This window comes from Impatiens glandulifera, chromosome 1 (genome assembly GCF_907164915.1).
Source record: "Impatiens glandulifera chromosome 1, dImpGla2.1, whole genome shotgun sequence".
NCBI lineage: Eukaryota > Viridiplantae > Streptophyta > Magnoliopsida > Ericales > Balsaminaceae > Impatiens > Impatiens glandulifera.
Window position 1 is genome coordinate 104,253,263 of NC_061862.1, and position 11,926 is coordinate 104,265,188.

Consider the following 11,926-nt stretch of genomic DNA (forward strand, 5'->3'; position numbering starts at 1 on the left):
TGACTCGACTGTTTACCTATAATCTCGGCTCGACTCGAAAAGCTCGAACTTAAGCTCGAATTCAAGATTGAGTTCGAGCTCAAACTCAAGCTCGAACTCAAACTAAAATTTATTTTCAAAATGAAATATCAAACTTTCATACATATTCAACATTTAAAACATAATATTTAAAATTGAAAATATAAAAAAAAATCATAACTGCTTAAAATTCCAAAATCATGATAATCCAAAAAGCATTTAACCACAATTACTAGTCAAAATTTTAAAATATAAAGTTCTAAAATTAAAGTACAATACTATATAAATTGTTTGAACATTCAATATATTAATATTTTTTAAGTCACGTTTTTCAAGCATAGCACAAGTACATGCATTTAAGATTAAAAATAATTAATATAAAAAATATATGTTAAAACAAATAACTAAAATTTAACTTACTTTAAGGAGTGAATACGGACAAAAACAAATTCTACCTATTTTTTTATTAAATATTATTATATATAATTAAATTGTTTGGGTACAAATATAACAAGAATTTATTGACTTATTTATAGAAAGAATCTATTAATTTATTTATATATTACAATATATTATTAATATTCTAAATTCATTTTTTCTCTCAACATATTATATATAATATATACTAACCTTTTTAATCTCTTCGTAATATATACAAAATATATATTAACATTTTTTTTTTATCTTTTATTATATATAATATATTAATATTTCAATATTATATAATATAATATAATATTGTTTATGCATAATAGTGTTTTTTTACAGATCTATGATTAATATATATTAAAAGTATTTTTCTATATAGATCTATGAACACTATTAATATATATAATAGTGTTTATCCATATAGATATATGAACAATTAATATATATAATAGTGTTTTTCCATATAAATCTATGAACGATCTATATAAGCACAAATTTCTCATAATACAAAAAAAATCAAAGTTATTTAAAAATATGAGCAATAACTATAGTAGAAATAAAAATATATTTTAATTTACCTGAAGGTTTTTTTGTGAATGAACGAGAGAAATAGTGTAGATGAAAGATAACATAAAAAAATGTATTAACCTATTATGAATGAGTGAAAGTAATGATGAAGACGAAAGAAGAAGAAATATTGAAGAAGGAAGAAGAAGAAATGGTGAAGATAGAGGAAGAACAAGAAAAAAGAAGAAATGGTGAAGATGAGGAAGAAGAAGAAATGGTGAAGACGAAAGAAAGAAGAAGAAAACGAGATGAAGAGTCACTTATGATTGATACATTAGAAATTAGGGTTTTATTTTATGACAATATAATATAATAATGTGGATTATGAGTCTTCTATTGGGTTTTGAAAATAGAGAGAAAAGAAAAAAAAAGTTGTTTTAAATTTTAAGTTTTTTTATATTAAATAAATAAATAAATATATTATATATTATCAGGCTCGAAAAAACTCGACAAGCCGTCGAACAAGCATTATATGAGCTCGAGTTTGGCTCGAATATTAAACGAGCCGGCTCGAATTCGGCTCGAACTCGATCAAAGTCAAGCTCAAGCCGAACTTTGATCGAGCGGCTCGCGAGAAGCTCACGAGCGACTTGACTCATTTGCAGCCCTAAGCGACAATAAGAGATATATAGAGTTCGAGCCCGTTAGGAGGTAAATTCCGCGCCTAGTTAAATGGTTAAGTGTGTTTGCGGGCTAGATACTTAATTCGTTGTTTCATTTTTAACCTCACCAAAGTAATCCAGTGGTAAGAGTCGGTTTAAAATATCAAAATATCATAAGTTCAATTTCAAAGCGTTTTGAGTTTATGCGAGGTTACGACGGTGGGGTGTCATTCTAGTTCTATTTTAATTAAAAAAAATGTTGGAATTATAAAACATGTTGAGTTTGTTCGAAAAACCCATATTCTAACTAGAGTTGAGTTTGAATGATTTTTTAAAAATTTTAATAAAATTTATTTTTGTTTAAATGTTTTTGTTGGGAATGGATCTAAATGAAATAATATTTTAGTATATATTTAATCATTTATATATTAACCAATTTTATAACTTTAAAATTGACAATAAATTTTCCCACTAAAAATTTAATTAAATGAAGCATCTAAGACAATTAACAAAGCTCTTATCTATTTAAGTTAAGTCGGTGAAGAAATAAAAAGAAGAAATGATGATGATGTTGAAGAAGAAGAAACCCACTAATAGATAACCACGTTGACAAGAATCAACGATCGTGAATAGATAGCAAATGTCAACAATCTCATCTCCTTCTTTTGGAAAACCGACACTTGTCATCGTCTCCTAACGCTTCTAGAGATTTCTCCCATAATTCATCTCTCCCTCTCTCTGATCCTTAGCTGGAAGAATTTGTCACCAATAGGTCTACACACTTTGATGGTTCATTGAAGAAAAAAATGAGTTCTTTCTGTGGACCCATCATTCTACTCAAGCATTTCTCATTATCAGGATCTTACCACCGCGGCAGCTCTTCATCGGCAACCTTCCTTAAAGATTATGCTACCTGGCAGTTCAATGCCTTCCTCTGGATATCTCTCATTTCTGTCACTTTCCTTCTGCTCAGGAAACTTTATAACCTGCTACGTCTATTGGTTAAGGGCAGTCTAATCCCTGGTCCATCCTTCTATGGACATTCCAAGTTCATGTCTGGAGTAAATCTTACTGGTTAGTTCTGAATGTTACTGCTAATCGAGTTTCATGTAGTGAAGAATCAGAATTGGGTTTTGATATTCATAATTTCATATGGGTTTTTGTTTAATGTTCTATTTTAGAGGTAGTCTCAACGTTGCATGATAAATATGGATCGGTTGTGAAGCTGTGGTTAGGACCTACACAGCTTTTGGTCTCCATAATAGATACAGAACTTATTAAAGAGGTGCTAGTAAAGGCAGAGGATACAATTCCTTTAACAGGAAGGGTATATCACTTGGCCTTTGAGCGATCCAGCCTTTTTGTTTCGGCTTTTGGCAAGGTAAGATGTTTAGAATCTTCAAAGTTAGAGCTGTTGACTGCTATGTATGCTCCTTATCTTCATTATCTATTGCTGCTTTTTCATTCAAGCTTTCAGTTCTTACAAATTTTTTTTTGTCTAATCTGCTTGTAATATCAGTTTTTTTATAGTATATTGTAACAAACAAAGTTCAATTGTATGACTTAATTTGAAGTTGTTATTCTGTTTACTTAATTTTGTCAAATAATTTGTTTTTTAAGTTATTTTACTAGAATGTGGAATGTGAATTTGGGAATGTATTGAGTCGGATATCCAAATTGAAGTTGGAAACCATTGCCATGAAAAGAAAACCCTGGTCTCAATGAATAAATTAAAAAATTGTGTAATCGTCTTATGTTCAGCAATAACTTTATGTAAAAGATCTCACTGTTTTTGCTGTCCCAAAAAAATACTACTATAACATTTGCATGATAATTTGTGTTCTCCTTAATGTAAAATTGGTGGAATCATGTAAAATAAAGGAATCGAGATGAATTTGAGTTTGTTTTACATGATTAACAACAAAATTGTTGCAGAAGTGTGATCTTGATGGCTTTGGCAATGTTAGTTTCTTTATGTATTCCTGAATTCTCTTGACTGAATACAGGTCTATTCAGAGATAGTTAATGTTTGGACAAATGTGAGGGAACCAATGCGAAAGAGGATTTCAAATGTGCTCTTTATGTTGGCAACTCTATATGAATCTGGCCGTCTTCTTCCAGCTGGGCCCTTTCTACAAAGATGTGCTCTTAAACATGGTAAAAATGTTGCTCGCTGTTTTCTTGGTTCTTCATTCTTCACACAATTACACTAAAATTTATCAATGGACTGTTCTAATCTGTTCATTCTAGACACTCATTGCATTTCTTGATTGTTTTTCTCGTTGAAGATATAAAACTCAAAACGGGAGTGACAATTCCTGCAGGAGCTATACTCATGGTGCCAGTGCAGTTGTTGCAAACTGATAGCTCCAGTTGGGGAGCTGATGCTTGTTTGTTTAATCCTGATCATTTTTTTTCTAAGGCTGGAAAACCTTCTCATCCGATTAATATGACAACAACGTTTCCAGGTCTTACACTTGTCCATTCCAGTTAGGTGTTTTGTGATTTTTTTTATCTGTTAGGAACAATTTATTATCATTCATCAATAAAAATGTCTTAATGGGTTTTTTCATAAAAAAACAAAAAAACACTTGACCATTCCCATGTGCTCTTAACCAAATTCTATGTCATGTCGATAACCAAATGCCATGTCATGCGTCACATCATCTTCTGTACATTTCTACAAGAAAATATCCAAGTTTTGTTAGTGGTTTCATTTGTTTGTTATTTTTAGGTTAGGACAGAATGTTTCATCTTCAAGGATTCTTCACCAATATCAATAGATGATTCAGATCACTTTAGCAGTATTTTCTTACTTTTTTGGAGAAGTTAGATATTTTTGGGCTCCTTAGATTCTGACTATTATACAATTCCAACATTTTGTGAAATTAACAGTCATATATGCTAACCTGACAGGAATTTCAGATGATGTTGAGAGTGAGTTCTCATATACTTTATATGACCCAAATGAAAATGTGGCATTTCTACCATTTGGATATGGTACACGAGCCTGTCTTGGTCAGAAAATAGCCATCTTTGAAGTTGCTACTTTATTTGCATCATATGAGGTTTGTTCATATACACTGAGCCAGTATTTGATAAGTGATAACACAATTTATCACTTAATCTAAATAATTCAGTGCCTACTAAATAATCTGGGTTAATTTAGTAAGATGTGACTGACTTAACTCAGTAATATAGTAAGAGCGTTTTAAAGGAAACTTTTCAAATTACATTACTACAAGGGTAAAATAGTCTTTGAATACTTTCTCAATATTAGTTTCACATTTTATCAAATCAACTTACATATCAACAACTTAAAATTCAGTTTCAATCAAAACACACCCTAAATATTGTTCTCTTCATTTATGAGGTGAACAAATCTATTCCACCTGTAATGCTTCTTTCAAACACAAAATAGTTATGCTTAGCACAACCTTGTCATCTGAAATTATGGTCTACTCAGAGTGAACTTCAGTTATATGTATCTTAATGTCTCTAACTGCCTAGTATTGGAGCTTTTGGGTATATCTTTAATTGCATAGTATTGAAACTTATGACTTGAATTGATGTTTTGTTATGTCATTTGATTTGCAGGTAAGACTTATGTTCGGTTTGGAGGATGACTCATTGTCAGCCAAGTCCGATTGTCTTCATGAGGTTCTTCCCAATCCAAAGATAGATGTTGTGCCGAGGAACAATTAACCGAAATATGTGAGAAAGCAAAAGCTTTCTTTGTGTGTACACTATAGTATATACCTTTACTTTTTTTCTTTTTCTTTTTTATGACGAGGGTATCCGGGTTAGCTTGCACACGCCTTGACTAACCCCCAAGGAAGGCTTGTATATACCGGTACCTTTTGTCATGTGGGGATTGGTTTGGTTTAAGGGTAATTAGTAGTTTTAGGGTTTTGTTTTTTCGGGTTGAAATATGGAGCACATGAGCTTCCCACACAACATCTCGAGTTCTTTTCCATACGCAATTTGCTTGGTTTTGAAGCGCTTGCTAATATTTGCTCGAGCCTTGTGGGTTTTGTACATGTGGTCTCATCTTCTGGCTGGTGTACTATTAAAGATTTTGCTTTTCCTTTCAATAAATATGAAATAATGGAAAATAATGTTTTATGTTGTTTTTGTTCTTGTTTGTCTTACAAGTTAGCTTCATATCTCATTACATTTAAGAACGAAAAAATGACAAATTTAGGATTAAAGTTAAACAATTTTGTCAAATTTAGGACTTGTCAAATTTAGGATTCTTATAATTTTTTTGTTGGTCTTTCCCTTGCACTATTTTGTTATATTTAAAACTCTCAAATTAAAGTATATAAGTCTGATGAATTATTTTATTTTTTATTATTTAATATAATATTATATTTAAATGTCATTAATTTTTTCTTAACAATCTTTTAACCTCATCTCCACCCCAGTACTTCTCTTCCACCTTTCACCATATCCGATTCTCTCTCTTCTACCAACAACCCTTTCCGATTCTCCAAATTCAATAACCCTTACAAATTCCTCGTCTCCTCCCTCTTGAATAAAGTTTAAAAGAAATATTGGTTCAAATAAATTTATGACTGCTCATTGAATCTTGCTTTTTTTTCCATAATCATTTAAATATTATTTGCAACTTGTAAGATCTTGTTTATTGACAGCCTTATTGGAATTTGTAGGGTCACTTGTATAATAAATAATTGTGTATATGTCATATTTAATATAAGCCAAAATAATGTGATCCAATGTGAAATTAAGTTTATGGCTTATGGGTATATTTGTCATTAATATAAAGTGACATTTCTAATTGTATGAAGGGGCTAAATTAAAAATTACAAAACTATAATAACTAACTTATTGTTAATTATATGTAACGGTAATGGTCCCCATTTAAAGTATGTCAATTCTCTTTTGCGTCCTCATCAACAAGAGAGAAACTATTAACTTACTCATCAAATGGAAGAACCATTCCACATAAAGAAAGTCTAAAGATAGAGATTAAAATTTTTTTCTATTACAAGGAAATATAATATTCATGCGATTAATTAAGGTACGTTTCACCGCATTCAGATTTTAATTTCTCACACAATAAATTAGGATCTAATTAAGATAATTCTAACAAGCCTAATCCCAAGAACAGAGTCAATGACACCCTATTAATTAAATTAAAAACTAATATTGTTTCTTTAATTAAAAAAGAATTTTGCAAGAACCAAGTATAAACCTAACTGCAGTGAGAATGACGATGCAGTGTGGCAATGACCTTTCGTTCGAGCTAGAATTCACAAGGCAAGAAGACAATGACTAACTTGCCACAACTTCAGCCTATATAGTTTCACAAAATCCACCATGATTAAATTCGCCCGAAAGAGGTTATAAGTAGTTGATAATAAAAGGCCAGACACCTCAGAAGCTCCAATGACCAAGCGTTTGGAGTAATCATTCATTCGTTGTATGTTGTTTAGTCGTGCCACTAGCAACATCATGGTGCTGAGCAATTCCTAATGCGGACATTCCCAAGTTCGTAAGTGTTGGGTCCTGCTGATATGTTTCTAGCTAGTCACATTAATTTGCCTGGGCAGCAAAGAAAATTAATTCAATTTGTTAATTATTTTACTTACTTGTTCAACATCTTCAATCCTCAAGCATTTACCTGGTCAATTGCAGCACTGACAAAATCATTAATTTGCATGTTGTTCGACATTGTACTCAGGGGCGGAGCCACCCATGGGCTAGGGTGGGCTCCAGCCCCACCTAAATTAAAAAGTTAAAATAAAATATTTTATATATATGTTTAACATAGGACTCATAGTCCAATAGTTATGTAAGTAAACTATGAACCTCAAATCAGGTGATCTAATTAATAATACAAATTATTTATAAGGGTAAAATATAAAAATTAAAATAATAATAGTGTTTTATATTTCTTAATTTTAAACTATTTTAAAAATTTATAAGAAAATATAAATTAATATTAATAAACAAGTTAAAATATAAATAAAGTATAAAAAATTATAAAATAATATTATTTATTTTAAAATTATATTTATATAATAATTATATATTATTTTTTATTTATTTCAATGTAATTAATAATACAAATTATTTATAAGGGTAAAATATAAAAATTAAAATAATAATAGTGTTTTATATTTCTTAATTTTAAACTATTTTAAAAATTTATAAGAAAATATAAATTAATATTAATAAACAAGTTAAAATAGTTACATTGATTTGGTTCGGTATTTAAATAAAAAATTTGATATACCTGCTCAAGAACCTAACAAATCTCCTAGAATTGATGTTGATGTAAATTCTCTTAAACTTGATCCAGCGTTATGTATTCCGATATGAAAATATCATTTTAATCAAATGGATGGAATTAGACGAGCTTATATCAAGATGGGGTCATATCAACATATTAAGGATGAGTACCCGTCGACCAAATTTGGAAATCAAAATCGACGGTTCCAAAGTTATTGGTTTAAGAAATTTACTTGGTTAGAATACTCTCATTTGAAAGATGCTGTTTTTTGGTTCTCATGTTTCTTGTTTGAACATAAGCAACCCCAAAAACCTATATTTACAATAGATGGATTCAAATATTGAAAACGAGTTAATGATGGAGATAAATGCTCTTTTGTTATGCATATAGGATGTAATATTTCACCACATAATAGGGCAGTTGAATATCTTGATAACTTAATGAATATCCTTGTCATATTGACAAATTACTGAATGCATAGTCTTCAGATGAAAAACAAAATAACATATTACGGCTTACAATAACTATTAAAAGCACTCGGTGGCTCACTTTGCAAGCGTGTACATTGAGAGGGCATGACGAGTCTCCATCTTCTATTAATCGTGAAAATTTTATTGAAAAAAAACGGAGCATAGAAAGTTAAATCCGAGATGCAAGTTGGAGTCAGCTCTAGGTAATTTTTCATCCTGGCTCCGCCCCTGATTGTACTCGTAGTCGAACAAAAGCGGGTTATCCTACAATTAATTATATGAAACCACAAGAAAAAAATGGGACGACCCGTCTTAATTATAAACGTGTTGTCGGGTTCTCAAGTCACGATAGTGACCACCAGCGCCACCCATTATAAATGAGTGCTTGAATACAATGCTTATAGTATCTACAACTTTTCCGTTCTATCCCACTCATAAAGCCCTACTCGGGATCGCGGGTTCATATTGACCCGTTTCACGTTCGTCTGGTTCGGGACGATACACAACACATTTGACGGGGATAACAAGGGCACGTGGGAAGATCTAAAGTATTCCATCTCAGCTCAACTTTGGCACGTCCTTTATGCAGAGATGCGAGAACAACGACTTTTAATATCATCGTGGCATTCCCTTCAAGTTAGGTCTCTTGTGAAGCGAGGGATGAGCAGTTGGATAGTAGATTAGAGGAGGAGAATTTAGGCGAGAGGATAAGGAGAATAATTAGGCGTTTGAGAAATGATGGACAGTAGTAATAAATGAATTATATTAAATAAATAAATAAAAAAATGACATGGCAATAATAATTTAACAGAATTATATATAAATTAACACCGAGAATTTTAAATATAACAAAATATTGTAAACATAGTCCTTGAAATAAAAATAAAATAAAAAATTAAGAGAATTTTAAATTTAATAAAATGCTTCAACTAGAATCCTAAATTTATCCTTTATCCCAACTTGATAAAAGGAAATTTAGAATCTGGAGAAAGAGTTCTTGGCCCTGTTTTATTATTTCAAAATTTAGAATCTGGAGAAAGAGCTCTTGGCCCTGTTTTATTATTTTTCTGAACAAGCACATGCAATAACTCCTATATAATATAAAGAACTGCAAAATGAAAATAAAATTGACAATTATAAAAGACAACATTAATATTGTCACACCACATTCTTGAACGGGTAACCAAATGTTTATTTTTTCTGCCAAGGTGATTCACCCGTAACTTGTGGTAAATTGGAAGTAATAAAATGGCCAAAAAAATAACAATGAGACATTCCTCTATCGAACTCCGAATCATTGTAAATTTTAGGTCTTGCCGACTTGGTTTCAAGATTTCTAGGTTTTTCTAGGCGGAAAATCTGTTTGAGTGGATAGTTACATTGATTAAATTGATGTAGTGTCCCAGATCTAAAATAATATATATATATATATATATATATAACTCTTAAAATTTTCAACATACATCAATTAACCTGACTTAAATGTACATAAATAATATTCCATTTTTAATAATTAAAAAAAATGTACTAGGTTTTAGTGAAAAATGAATGTTTTCAGATTTAAAAACTCTAGTTTTATTTTGGAATGGATCTTCCGTCTTCATATCTCAATTTTATTGTATTTATTTTCGAATTATTTGTTAACTGATTTCAAACAAATTCTTGATGCTTGGCTCAAGCCCTCATTGTTGCAAACTATTATTCATAATTTTGGAATCCTCAATCTACAATAAGAGTCTTTAAAATCTTCTTTTGGTGGGATGATAAATTGATATTTTGTTAAAATTTTGAAGGCAATGATATGATTGCATATAAATTATAATATAATTGTTTAGAAATGAATTGTAAGACAGGGGAATGAGTGATATTTAAGGGAACATGAAACAAAATTGTTTTTGCAAGGGAACAATGTAAACAAAATATAATTGACATTTTCCTTTTTTCTCGTGGACAAGTGGCAAATTTCGATCATTAATAATGTTGAATTAAGTGTGGATGAGAATGCACCATAATTATCTTCCAAACAAGATTATGTATAAGAAAATAAATTAAAAATTAAATTAATCATTTTAGTTATTAGGAAATAAATTGTGAATATTATAGTATAGACAAAAAAAAAATATATAATAAGATAAAAGGTTAGGGACTTGTTTGTATATTTATTATATATATCAACGGCAAAATGCCTTAATAACATTTCAGTTTTTTTCTCAATTAGAAACGTCTTTCATTCTCTACTCCGATCATTAACAAAGATTAGATCTCTTCGTCGTAAATGATATCAAAGTAACCAGGTATTATTCGCTTAACTCCAATGACAAGTTCAAGCACCGAATCACAAGCCGCGAATGAAAGTGTGAACAAAATCGTACCAACGAAGAAAAATACAACGTTAATCCATTATTATATATATTTTTCAGTTTTCAGCCCTCCCTCTCTGATCCAATCTTTCAATTGTCACGTTTGATTCATCTCAATTATAATCGATACTTTTATATAATTAATTAAAGCTAGTTTAATTTCTAAAACTATAATTATATAAAAAAATCACAGTGTATTTATATTTCATATTTTATTTAATTATTTTATATATTAAGATACATATTATAAATAATAAATAAAATATATATAATAAATAAAATATATTTAAATATATGTTTTTTTAATTATAATAATTTTATATAAATATATAAAAATATTATGAATATATGAGAGTGAATAAAATGATTAGAAAGATATTAAATAGATGAGAGAGAATTAATAAAATAAATAAAATAAATGAAATAGAATGAATAAAAAATATTTAAAAATGATGAGAGAGAAAGACGCTGAGATTATAATTTTAAACGTTGAAGAGGAAGATTGAGTTTAAACAAAAAAATGTGTTTATTATAACTTGTTGTGTGAAATTGTTGAGTTCATTAAAATTTTTATATATTTGATATGACTAACAATTATTGAACTTAATTTTATCCAAAAACTATTTCATCAAACATCAAATCAAAATTGTTAAGTTATTTTTAAATCAATTAAAAATTTCAACCTAACAATTTTTTCATTTTTGATTATTTAAATTAAATTATCAAAACATGTTGAGTTCATTAAAAATTTCAACCCAACAGAAATTATTACGCAAAGTTACTATAGCAGTTTATTACGCAAACGCTCATATATTGCTTATAAATGCCGAATCAAACCAGGCCTAAGTTGATATGATGGCCAAAGCTAGTTTTTTAAAGTTATTTCATTAATTATTATTCAAAATATTAGTTACTCAATTTATTAATTAAAATAATAAAATATTTTTTATTTTAAATTATTAATTTTTATTTAAAAATAATTTTATAAAAAAATCATCACCAACCAAATTATTTAAATAAATCTAAATCAAATAAGACTTTTTAGTCTCCAATTTCCAACTTTCATTTACTTCACGTGAGAAGTACGGTAAAGTGTTTGTAGCCTATTAGTCCTAAAATCTTATATTTTTAATTGAGGACTTTTCTCATACCGTGTGTGCTAAGTGCTAACAAAATTCCAAATATACGACTACAAATAAAAATAATTGTAGTTTCCTATAT

The 11,926-nt window shown here is 29.3% G+C and overlaps 1 protein-coding gene across 2 annotated transcripts; it reads left to right on the top strand.

Annotated features, from left to right (window-relative positions):
* Window positions 1-2,231: 2,231 nt before the first annotated feature.
* LOC124919481 (secologanin synthase-like) lies at window positions 2,232-5,746 on the top strand. 2 transcript variants are annotated; one of them, XM_047459727.1, is made up of 5 exons: window positions 2,232-2,690; window positions 2,798-2,997; window positions 3,623-3,773; window positions 3,941-4,684; window positions 5,214-5,746. In XM_047459727.1, the coding sequence occupies exons 1-4, from the start codon at window positions 2,423-2,425 to the stop codon at window positions 4,108-4,110; spliced, it is 789 nt and encodes a 262-aa protein (XP_047315683.1). In that variant the 5' UTR covers window positions 2,232-2,422; the 3' UTR covers window positions 4,111-4,684; window positions 5,214-5,746. The 2 variants fall into 2 exon arrangements, with proteins under 2 accessions (XP_047315683.1, XP_047315682.1); XM_047459726.1 differs by having other exon boundaries at window positions 2,244-2,690; window positions 3,905-4,684.
* Window positions 5,747-11,926: the final 6,180 nt, after the last annotated feature.